The 12,723-nt window shown below is 50.8% G+C and overlaps 1 protein-coding gene across 4 annotated transcripts in view; it reads left to right on the forward strand.

The window, feature by feature from the left end:
• The first annotated feature begins 695 nt into the window (after nt 1-695).
• Nucleotides 696-12,723, forward strand: part of TBC1D9B (TBC1 domain family member 9B) — a 35,015-nt gene continuing 22,987 nt past the window's right edge. For all 4 annotated transcript variants that reach the window (XM_080922844.1, XM_080922842.1, XM_080922843.1 and 1 more), the window contains exons 1-3: nt 696-865; nt 4,615-4,725; nt 9,079-9,197. In XM_080922844.1, the coding sequence (XP_080778970.1) occupies nt 748-865; nt 4,615-4,725; nt 9,079-9,197 (348 nt within the window). In that variant the 5' untranslated portion in view covers nt 696-747. The remainder of the gene's footprint in view (nt 866-4,614; nt 4,726-9,078; nt 9,198-12,723) is intronic.

Raw genomic sequence — 12,723 nt, forward strand, 5'->3', positions numbered from 1 at the left:
TCTCCCTAGCCTTTACCGAAATAAATATGGTTCACACCTGTTGTCCAGGCGGAGTCAGGTGCACCTTTGAGTCAGAAGCCGTCTTGTTCCTAATTGCTTCACCGGGCTCGAGATCACAGGGCTAGCAGTAGCTAATTTTGCCTCATGGTTCAGGCGCAGAAACCCTGGGCTGGAATCTGAAGATGAATTTGCGCTGTCAGAGACTGCCGCCTTCAGGCCTGGAGAGGTAAGAGCAGTGTCCTGCACTCCTAGCTCATGTCCGCCTATGCAAAAGAAAAAAAAAAAAAAAACCTCATCTGTGACCCCAGCCTCAAGGCCACCCCAGTTCATATGTCAGATAGGATGAGCGCACTTATTTCAAAGGACACTAGCTGCGCTTCCTGACGACTGGCCTCTTAAGGATTCCAACCTTAGACTTGAGTCAAAATTCCGAGGCTGACCAGGAGCTGCTGGCCCTTCTCCAGACACCCTTTGCAACAGTAACTCTCCGGGGCTGCACTGTAGGCAGAGAGCTTGCGATCCCCTACAAACCGGACAGCGGTGGCGGGGCGGGACAGGACTGCCAAGCCAGGAGAGGCCGAGGAGGGCGGCGTCGTGGGCCGGCGCGGCCGCTAGGGGGAGCTACCCCTCGGGCCGGCGTCTCGACCCCGCCCCGGCCTCTCGGCTCCGCTCGGCTCGACTCGGGCGCAGCGACGGCGGCGCGCGCTTCCGCCTCACGGGCTCTGGCCCGGTGCGAGCGACCGCGGGATGTGGCTCGGGCCGGAGGAGGTGCTGGTGGCCAACGCGCTATGGGTGACGGAGCGGGCCAACCCCTTCTTCGTGCTGCAGCGGCGCCGAGGCCACGGCAAGGGCGGCGGCCTCACGGGTGAGCGGGGCGCGGGCGGCCGGGCCTGTGCGCACCGGGCCCGGCGGGGCAGCAGGACGTGACCCGCGGGCACGCGCAGCAGCACTGCGGGGTCGGAAGGCGGGTGGCGAGAACGGTCCGGGGGCGGGCAGCAGGGGAAGGACACCAGTGGCCTCCGCCGGGACGTGTGCACAGCCCTGTAAAGTGACTTAGCAGCCAGAAGCCAGCAGGGTCCCCCTGTTCGCTCTCTGCCTCAGTTTCTCCAGCTGCCTCTGAGGGACCAAGTGGCATAAGCACACGTTTTCTTTTGGCCCCTTTTACTCCTAGTTCACTGAAGAACTGCCTCTTTGTGAAGACCAAACATGCCCTGACCTCTGCTCCCCCTCCTCCGGCTTCTCCTCACTTGATGCCAACCCAAAGCTTGTTTTTGCATATCTATCAGTGTATATGAAGTGTCCCTCTGAGCCACCCCAGGCGCCTCTTGGGTATCTGGGCACTACCACGGACACAGAAGCAGCTAGAGTGGGCGCCTCTGACTTTGTGTGACATGTGGCATTGTGGGAATCTACTGAGCGGGATTTGTTGGAAGCCCCCTGTACTCCCGGGCCTGCAGCAGACCTCAGTATGTGGACCCTTCAGGGTGCCAGATCTTTCAGTACAGAGGGTGAATTTTCTGTGAATGCCCTGATCTTTCAGTGTGGCAGCTGACAGTCCTGCCAGATGCAGTTGGAGGCCTCTCATGGGTGACATCAGCTGCCAGCATCTCATGAGTGTCACTTAATGTGGAAGGGACTGTACCTTTTCCAAGAAAACTCAATGTTCTCCTCCTCAATCAGGCTCCTTCCCAAAGGGCCTAGAGATGACTGGAGGTGGTGCTGGGCCTGCCTCCAGGATGCAGTGTTTACTGAGAGTTAGGTAGCAGCCCTCCTGGACAGCCCAGTGACCAACCTTGGAAGCTACCATAAGGCCACTGCGGAACACAAGGCACCGTGGGACAGGTCCTTTTTGTTCTATCATTCATCTGTGTCCGACTGCCTCCCGCCCCCGAGGCTGAGCATCCAGACCACTGTGCCAGCCATTCTGTGAATTCCAAATGCCACTGAGCCAGGTTTGTGCAGCCTCTCACGGCAACTCACAACCTCCTGAGCACTGTATCCCTAGGACAGTCATCAGTAATGCAGGTTTCTTCAAGCCTCTTTTCAAAACTGACCAGCCTGGCCTGGAGAAAGTAGCTCAGGGGTTAAGGGCCGCAGGACCCAGGTTCAAATACCAGCATCCACAAGGTGGCTCACAGCCATGTGTAACTTTGGTTATAGCAGATCCAGTGCCCTCTTCAGGCATCTGTGGGCACCAGACACAAACAGGGTGCATAGGTACACATGCAGACATACATAAAACAAAATAATGAAATATGTCACCATGGTACATGGGAGGCAGAGGCAGGTAGATCTCTGTCTGAGGCCAGCCTGGTCTACGGTGTAAGTTCCAGGACGGACAGGGTTACACAGAGAAGCCCTGTCTTGAAAAAACAAAAAGATTAATAATAATAATAATAAGTAGCTTGCTAGCCGAACTTCTAATTAAAGAGCGGGTCACCGGTCAGAAGGTTTCAGGTCTTGCAATGTGGCTATGCCAGTAGTTTATGCACTAAAGGAGTGCTCCCAAGACCAAAAGAAAAAACCTTGTAAGGCTTGAACCTGCCTTTTTCCTCTTGTTTTTGAGGTAGTCTCACTGTGTAGCTTTGGCAGCCCTGGAACTCATTACTTGGAGCAGGCTAGCATTACATTCACAGAGACCAGCCTGCCTGGTGTGCCCGCAGGAGCCCATGCCTGTGTGTGCGGAGGCCAGTCTCCTATCGCTCTCCCCAGCCCTGCGCTTTGAGATGCTCTGTGGGCCACTCACAAGTAGCCACGCCCATCTTTATGTGGGCACCGGGGATCCAAACTCAGATCCTCCTGCTTGTATGGTGGCCTTGTCGGCTGAGCCAGTCACCGGATCCCTGACTACTGTTTGAAGCAACTTTTTTTTTTAACGTTTTAGTAAAACATGAGAAATTGTTCTAATTTGTAACTGTTCGTTACACTTATTAAGGATGGGGGTCGGATGACAAATGGTAGGTTAGCAGAGTATTAAAAGTGAGTCACAGACGTGGTTTTGTGAGCCAAGAAGACAGCAGCGGCGTGTTCAGAACTTACCAGAAGCAGCACTTCCTTGTAAAGGAAGGAGTACATTTCAAACAGGAACAGCAGGCAGGGTTCTCAATCACGTCATTAAGTAATCAGAAGAGTGGGGTCAGGCGGTTGGTAGAAGATAGGGGTTTCCTGCCAGTTTGCCAGGAAGTGATGGCGTTGACCAAGGGCAACTGCCCAAACTGTCACAGACCAAAGGGTAAGTGGAAGGGGTAAGGAGAACTAAAATGTTTCTCAAAAATCTGATGATTCTAACAAGTGTTTCCTTGTCCTGTTCAGCCATGCCTTTGAAGGCTGCCCAGACCTCCCAAATTGCAGAATTGAGCATGCAGTCTAAAAGTCTGCACTGCCTTTCTGGGTTTGAGACGGAGGGTGTTAAAATGTCCTCACCGAGGAACCAGAGTTCTCAACCAGCAGTGCCAGAAGGAAGGGGACATTCTTAAGAGACGGAGCTGGCCGTCACTTAAAAGATAGCGTTGGGCCAGCAAGATGACTCAGAGCATAAAGGGGCTTGCCGCACAGTCCTGAAGACATTAGTTCAGATGCCATGGTGGAAGGAGAAAAACAACTCCTCATGTATATGATTATAAAAGATAAAATGTGTAAGCTAGGTATGCTGACCCACTGTGATCCCACCTCATAAAACAGAGGCAGGAGGATCATGAGTTCAAGTCTAGCCTGAGTGACACAGACCCTGCCTTTTAATAATAATAATAAAAAAAAAGAAGGGCACTGTGATATTTTATTATTTTAATTTATAACATTTTCTACTTTAAAGAAAATATTTGGGGTATAGGTCTGCCAGGATGCCTGCCTAACTTATATAAACCCTGGGTTTGATGCACACACACTAAAGAGATGCTTGTTTTAACACCAACAGCACATTAATCAGGCATGGTGGTACATTTGCACAATGCCAACACCAGGGATCGGTTCAGAGTTAAATAAAACCTAATTTTGATTTTTGTGCAAGAGAGCCTCCCAGAATTGCTTAAGCTTTGAGTCTCATTAAACATTTACTGCAGCCAGGCGTGGTGACACAAACTTTTAACCCCAGCATTCACGAAACAGTGGCAGGCAGATCTTTATAAGTTCAAGGCCAACATGATCTACTTAAGTTCCAGGCTAGCTAAAGCTACATAGTAAGGGCCTGTGTTAAAAGTTCTCTGCTGTGAGTATTTCTGAGCCGAGAAAATAAATAGATGCTTCTAGAAGAAGCAGAAGTTTTGAGAGACCCTGCAGGAAACCTGTGAGAATTAGATTGCGGTGCAGCCTGTGCTAGGCCTTCCTGACGTGATACTTGTGAGCTGACTTGGGCGGTGCAGCCTGTGCTAGGCCTTCCTGACGTGATACTTGTGAGCTGACTTGGGCGGTGCAGCCTGTGCTAGGCCTTCCTGACGTGATACTTGTGAGCTGACTTGGGCGGTGCAGCCTGTGCTAGGCCTTCCTGACGTGATGCTTGTGAGCTGACTTGGGCAGTGCAGCCTGTGCTAGGCCTTCCTGACGTGATACTTGTGAGCTGACTTGGGCTAGGCTTGGCCCCCAGGGCTCTCACCTTCCACGTCTCTCTCCCACCCACAGGTCTTCTCGTGGGCACTCTGGACGTGGTGCTGGACTCCAGCGCCCGTGTGGCTCCTTACCGCATCCTGCACCAGACCCAGGACTCACAGGTCTACTGGACGGTGGCATGTGGTAAGTACCCTGAATCATGAAGTCATACTGGGAGGGAGGAGGACAGGAAACCTGCTTTCTTGATGGGGTGATGTCTGCCCAAAACCCCCATGATGTCCTTCAAGGGAAGTAGAGAAGCTCCTGGGAACTTAGGCCTGGACCTCACCAGAACCTGTGTTCTTAAAATCCCCCTTGTCTCAAGAGACATGTGGTTGGATCTCATCGGTCCATTCCATATCTTGTTCATGTTCACCTGTAGACCCTTTGTTCTCTCTCAAGCATTTGGATACTCTTACACACATGTAAGAAGTCTGGTTCATGTGGTGGCCTGGGTCCCCGGCTGAGATGGGACAAAGCAGCTCTTGGTCTTCTTTTGACTCTCTACTGGAAACAAGGTCCTTTTTAATTAATGGGGTGACATTTTCCCATCTTTCCGCTCTGTTGATTTCACTGATGAGAATGGGCCCTGTGGAGAGTGCTGGAGAGCGGCCTTCTCTCCTGGGTGTGCCCCTCACAGAAGGAGGACATCAGAGAAGCTTGTGGTGCACCTCACAGAAAGGGGGCCTCGGAGAAGCTCACTCAGAAACGAACCCCAGTGCTGTCCATCCCATTCCGTGCAAAGTATCATTAAATAGAAAAGCTCATGAGAGAAAGTCATATATTGATGGGTGGCTGGAGCATTGAAACCTTCGCCTTGCTTGTGTTGGACCTGGGATAATGGCTGAGTAGTCACTAGGTCAGTGTTTGAGGGACCTTGAGGCTCTTCCTGCCCTGACTGACAGGAGCCTACGGTAGCTGCTGTGTTTAGGGGCTAAGCCCACCTATGCCAGAGCAGGAGGATGGTCAGTGTGTGTCACTCGGGCTGAAGTGGCTAAGTGTTCAGACTGCATTTCCTGAACCTCCACACAGGTATCTCAGCCCTTTCTGTTTTGAAAATGAGTAAAACCATGGCCCAGAGCAATCAAGTAACCAGTCTAGCATTACACAGAGTTCCAGGCCCAAGGCCCCTGCTCCTATATCAGCAGGCACCACTCTGGCTACAAGCCAGGCTGTTAACATCCCTATAGGATCCTGGTATTCCTCAGTAGCCTGAGATAAGATGACAGGTCTCTAGAGCTTGTAGACCTCAGCCAGCCATGGTTGTCTGTGCCTAGAATCTCCGGCTGAGGTCTGAGGATCATGGATTTGAAGCTCAGGTGACTTGGTCCCTAGCACCATATAAACTAGATGTGGTGCATACCTATGATCCCAGCACTTGTTTAGGAAGAAGGATCAGGAATTCTGTCATCCTTGGTCCTGTGGCAAGTTCAAGGCCAGCCTGGGCAACATGAGAACTGATTTAAAAAGGAGAAAGAGAGGGGGAAAAAGCCAGGCAGTGATGGCGACACCTTTAATTCCAGCACTTAGGATGGAGATGCAGGGCAGGTCTCTAAGTTCAAGGCAAGCCTGGTCTACAGAGTTCCAGGACAGCCAAGACTACACAGAAACCCTCCCCAAAAAAAAGACAGACATAAGTGGCATCATGTTATAAGTGACTAGAAGTGTAGCTATGTGGTACAGCACTTGCCTAGCGTGTGTGAGACACTGGGAGGCTCAGAAGTATGTAACCCTTGCAGTTGGCCCCGGCTTCAGGGTGGAGGTTAGACAGTCGGGATTAAAAGCATAGGCAGGTGGTAACCTGGAGACAGACTCTGCCCTAGGTGCTATATTCCTCCTCCTTGGCACCTTTAACAGTAATGACTTGCATCTTTGTAAGCAAGAAATTTAGAGAGGTCAGTGTGCCCCAGGCCAAGTAGAGAAACCCAGCAGGACCCCAGATCTCCTGGTTTTCAGACCCACAGAGGTTACTGGGAAGCTACAAGGATTACTCAGGAGATAGGGGGATTCTCTGAAAGGTGTGATCTATCCCAGTAGGATCTGGGAACTTTGAGTCTTAGTCACAGGGAGACAAGTTACTTTAAAAAAAAAAAAATTCTCTGTGTGTGTGTGTGTGTGTGTGTGTGTGTGTGTGTGTGTGTGTACACACCATGCTGTGCTGTGTATACCAGACTGGCTGTACCGGGTGTTTTCAGGTGATTTCCCCTCTCTGCCTCCCTCCTTTCTGGAGTCCTAGGATGACAGATTCAGGCATCAAGCATGGCTCTTCATAGCTTCAGGGGATCAAACTTAGGTCCAGCATGCACACCTAGAGCACCCACCTACTGAGCCATCTTCCTACCCAACAGGCTGCTTAACGTGGGGTAGCACCAGGGTAGGGGAAACTGTGTGTGTGTGTGTGTGTGTGTGTGTGTGTGTGTGTGTAGGAGGGGTTGACAAGCGGTAGCCCCAGGGGAGGGCCGAGGGGGGGTAACACAGGGAACTCCTCAGTGTCTGTGGTTCTTGTGCTTCTCCATGACCTCTCGTCTTGCACCAGATGCCACCCGTGCCCTAGCCCTGCCTGTGCCCGCCTTGACAGCAGTCTGGGCTCTGACTCAGGAGCAGCTTACCAGCACCAAATGTCCTGCTGGAAGGCTCTGGAGTGAATCTCTGTCTCTCACCTTGGATTCAGGATGTCCAGGGTCTGCCCACCTCCATCCCCAGACTCCTCCCTAGCTGTGTCCTGGTGTTCACACAGGAGCACCCTGCAGTGTGTGTGATTGTCCTCTGCTGCTTTCTGTGCAGAGTCCCTTCTGCTCTGATGATACTCACCAGATGTCACCTCCCCAGACTCCTCAGACCCACACATCCACCTCTGGGATCATCACTCTCCTCCTCTGGGTGTGACCCGGCTGCCCCATCGGACAGACAGACGGACGGAAGACGAAAACAAACTACTCCAGGCAGCTGGGCTGACTTGCCCACTCGGTCACTTCCTTGCTAGGTGACTTTGGATACCTGACTGAACTTCCACATACCCTGGTGTCATACTGTGGTACCTGAGGTGTCCTGGACGAAGTGAGCTCTGTGGACAATTCTGAAAACAGGAGTGACACTCAGTAATCTAATTAGCGACTGCATTCTTTTAATCCCCAGTGCCTGGCAGAGATATTGTTTGTGTCCTTAATATTAGATGAATGACTCACTTTTAACTAGGAGATGTGTATATAAACATTTAGAATCAAAATACAAACAGGTGCAGACAGACAGACAGCAACTTTACCATCTACCAAAAAAAAAAAAAAAAAAATTATCCATCTACGGTGGCTGGGAATGTGTGTATAAAGAAAATGGCCCAGGGGGCTGGAGAGGTAGTTCAGTGGTTAGAGCACTTGCCACCTTGCAGAAGACCCAGGTTTGGTCCCCAAACCTTTGGTGGCGGATAACTAGTCCTAGGAGATCTAACTCCCTCTTCTAACTCTTTAGGGCACACAAGTGGTGCACATGCATGCAGGTAAAACATTTGTATACATAAATCTAAATTTTCAAAAGATGAAATGAAACTGAGAGTTGCACTTCTGAATGTGATTGTGGGTTCTTGGCCAGAAGGAAATCCTTCCTACTAGCCAGACCCCTGTGTGCCAGGAGAGGGAGGGTAAGAGCACAGAGAGAAGCCAGGAAGGGGAAACAGGTGACCGACGGGGCTGACAGGGCGACAGTGAGACTGTGGCCCACTGGGTCGTCCAGTACTTCCAGCTCGTGTCCTCCCCAAGGCCGGTCAGTGGAGGAGCTGCCTGTGGAGCTGCTTGTCCATCCATAACGAAGGCTCGCAGGCTGCAGCACAGCCATGCCCAGAGCCTTGGGTGGGAGGAGGTGGTGGGGACACCAGGAAGGAGTCAGGGTCACCAGCACAGCTGGTACTAGAGGGTCGCCGATCAGAAGGGTTAGAGGTGTGGCTCCGCAGTGAAGAATTTTCCCAGAACACCCTGCGTTCTGACCTCTGGTTCATAGGTCATATAGTGTGTTGGCCTGGCTGTGACCCATATGTCCCACCCCAGCGCAGCTGAGAAGACAGGTTGCTCCCTTCTCCTTCCTGTAGTCGTCTATTCTGAAGGGGCTTCTGCTTCACCGCCCAGAGCTGCACTTCTAGACTCTTGGTGGAGGCAAACAGTCCCCGGCCTGCTGGAACAGCGCTATGTTTCCTTTTCCGGGGTTTCCCACTCCGTGTGCAAAGCTCAGACAGATGCTGAGGAGTGGGAGGGGGCCAGCGGGAGGTAGCTGTTCACCTCCCTGCAGGGGTTCTGAGGAAAACTTGATGAGTTCACCTGCTTCTGGCCATGTAGATTGTCTCTGGAAGAGCAGGAATATAGTCCAGAAGTTTCCTTTGGAAGGGAGGGAGGACTCTGTCGTAATAGGAAGTGCACGCCATGGAAGGAGGTGGTCACTTGAATGGAGCACTGGGGACCCACTCTCCACCTTGAGTCTGAGATCTCATTTCATCCGCCCCCAATGAACTAGGTTCTTCCCGAAAAGAGATCACCAAACACTGGGAATGGCTGGAAAACAACCTGCTTCAGACGCTGTCCATCTTCGACAACGAGGAGGACATCACTACCTTCGTCAAGGGCAAGATCCATGTAAGGCCGTGTCCTACTAACAACCAACCCTCTTCCCTCTGTGGAGTGCTGGCGGCCACACACGGTTGTGGATTCAGCCAGCTGTGTGTCAGTAGTCTTTGGGGGACAGGATTATAACTTCAGTGAGCATTGCCTGCCTTTCCTAAGCGAGCAGAAGGCAGAGCATCCTGTTGTGATGCATGTTGTAAGATGAGCTGAAGCCTGCAGGTGGGTGGGCACAGGCTGTAAGCAAACTGTCTCTTTATAGGAGAGACTTGAATGTGTGTAGACTCATGTATCCCTGGGGTTCCTAGAACCAATGCCCTGCAGACTCCAAGAATTAAGCTGTGTTATCTGTCCTGGTGTAGGTTTTGTTCCCATTTCACAGGATGAAAACTGAAGTCTTCTCCCATTTTCTGGTGGTTGAAAGGGCTGTGGGCGTGATTGTCCCTTGTTCTTATTGGGATCTTGCATAACCCCCAAAGGCCCGTGGTTGGGTCTCAGCCTTTTGTCTTATTAGAAGATGCTGGACCCTTTAGGGAGGGGGAACTCGTGGAAGACAATTAGGTGGATGGAGATGTGCCTTGGATGGGGACACTAGGACCCTGGTTCCTGCTACATTCTTTGCATTTTGGCCACCGCCAGGTGTGCGGGCCTCTATGACCGTAACTTTCCACTGTGATGCACTGTCCTATCACAGGCTCGAAGCAGTGAGACACAGCCGTGGATTGAAAACTTTGGATCCATCAGACCAAGTAAAACTCAGCCCGCCTTCTTTTTACACTGATTTGTCAGGCTAACAGAAAGCTGGCCCACATACCTGCAGAGCCCCACTGAGCTGGCCTCTGGAGTCTGGAGGGTAGCCTGGATTGTATATTCCTTCTGAAATGCCTTATACATATCCAGATACTTAATTGTGTTTGCCAGGGTCTTGACAAACAGAGAAAGACATTGGAAATCTTTTTTTTTTCTTGGTATATTTTTGTTTGTTTGTTTGAAACGAGGCCTCTCTATGTAGCCCTGCTTGGTGTGAAAGTTCCTATTTAAACTAGTAGACCAGGCTGACCTCGAACTCAGAGAGCTCTGCCTGCCCCCTGCAAGTGCTAGGATTAAAGACATGTACCACCAGCCCAACCTCCCTGGGGTTTTTGAGATACAAGCATATATAGTTCATGTTCACCCAGAACTTGCTAAGTAGTCAAGGCTAGCCGTGAATCTCTTGACCCAAGTGCTGGAATCACCACCATACCAGATCAGGTTACAAACACCTTGTGCCCAGGGGTGTGTCTAGATGCAGAGTGAATGACGGCTGTCACCACTGCGCTCCGAGAGCCTTGATTACCCCGTGCACCAGAAGCAGTGTCTTCCAGCCCCATAAGAGGGGAGGACGTTCTATTCCTCTGTCGTATGAGGACAATAATACTTTACAAGTTCTTACTTTGATATATGTCCATTATCTTCAGGGGAGTTATTAAGTCATGTGTAGTATATTGAATGGGATATTTTATAGCCAAGTAATGATTTTGAAGCCAAGCATGCTAGCACACACCTGTGATCCCAACACTTAGGCCGTAGAAGCTGGTGAGCTCCAGAGCAGCCTGGGCTACATTGAGATTCCCAGGAGAGCCCTTGCTGTGCAGTTTTACTGCACAGTGTCTTTCAGCAAGCCGTGTGAATTCGCTACATTGGAACACCGTTGCCTGGGCAGCTCAGGCTGAGTTTCTTAGCTCTTCTTTGCACACACTGAGTTCAAGGCAGAGCCTGTGTTGTCTTGTAGTTCCAGGGAAACAGGCAGAGCCAAGCTGTTACTCTTCTGTCATGAGAGCCACCTCATCACACACCTCGTAAATGCCAGCCCTAACGAACACAGCAGCAGGACACTAAAGCTCAGGATGACTCCGAGGTCACTTTCTGTCACTTAACAAGTATCTTGGATAATCAGCTTATAAAGCAAAATGGGGGGTTTGATTCACGGTCCTGGTGGGTTTCTCCCTGTTGACCTGTGTTGGCACATCATGGTCCAAGAATGTGACAAAGCAGAGCTGCTCGTCTCGCAGCTAAGATATGGAAGAGGTGTAGGGAGTTGGGGTATTCGTTCTCGTTTTCATTTAAAACACGGGATCTCATGGTGTAATCCTGGCTAGCCTGGAACTCACTATATAGACCACACTAGCTTCGAACTCACAGCCATCTGCCTGCCTTGCCTCCTGAGGGCCACCGTGCCCAGTTGCCCTATTATCCTTTTAAATGTCTCCAGTGATCAGAAGACCTCCCGCTTGGTCCCACCGTACGGGTCCGCCACACCAGCTCACAGTAATGCAGTGATGCTGTGACGAGGATGAGGTCTCTCAACCTCTGCGGATCACAAGGTAGCCCATGAAAATTAGGAAGCATGAAATTGACTAAGGGCTGGGAGGTGGCTGAGCAGGTAAAACACTCACTTTGCAAGCACAAGGACTGAAGTTCAAATCCTCGGTGCCTATGTAAATGCTGAGTGGCTTGCAGCAGCCCATTCAACCACAACACTGCAGCCTAGTGAGACTAGCCAATCAATGGTTCTGGGCCCAAGTAACAGACCCAGGCTTGCTGTATACAGTGGAAAGCAATCAGGAAAGACACTTTGCAGCAGCCTCCTGCCTCCACACTCGTGCACACAAGTACATGCTCACACCTGTGAACATTCAACAGAAAAACCTATCAGAACGATGGTGAAATGCTATTCGTTGGAATTGGTGCAAGGCCACAACCATTCACAGAAGGGACTTTTAAATGTTAGGAAAAGGGGGACAATGACATTAATGGGTGTCCCACTTAGTAAGCTAGAAACTTCAGAAAAAACAGGAAATTAGACAAAGGAAGTAGAAAATCTTGGGCAAAGCTAATTTCTTTAAAATCAGATAGAAAGGCGGAACAGTGGATCCAGAAACAGATGGACCGGCTGTGCGAGTCCCTCCGAGCTCTGAGAACCCACGTAGGTGGAAAGGAAGACCCAGCTCCGCAGAGGTGCTCTCCCGTGTGCACACATGCAGAAGGCACCCTGTGATGCTGACACGTCAGGACACTGGAAAGCTGTCAAAAGCACTGGGCTGGTGACTCGCTGTTGGGGGACGACCGGCAGATCCAGTCTCCTCCCTGCTTCCTGCCTGTAGGTCTCCCAGACGCCCCTCAACATCAGGGACTGATCACTACCAGCCAAAACCTAGGAAAGGTGCCTGGGGGCAGGATCACCTGTAATTTCAGTTCCAGGGAATCCACTAACCTCTTTTGACCTTCATGGGCATTGCTTTTACACATGGCTTCCATTCACGCACAGAAATTTTAAAAATACATGTCTTTAACAAAAGAAAACATCATAATGAAACCCACTCCTTTGTATGCTAATTTGAAACTTAACTGAGGGCAGGAATGTAGCTCAGTTGTTAAGAGATTGTGCTGGATGTGTGTAAGGCTCTGGGTTTGAGCCTAGCATCATCTAAACTATAAATGTGGCATCAAGTACCCGTAATCTCAGCATTTGGGCTGTAAGACCAAAAAATCAGGTTTGGCT

The sequence above is a fragment of the Micromys minutus genome (genome assembly GCF_963924665.1).
Source record: "Micromys minutus genome assembly, chromosome: 10".
Taxonomy (NCBI): Eukaryota; Metazoa; Chordata; class Mammalia; order Rodentia; family Muridae; genus Micromys; species Micromys minutus.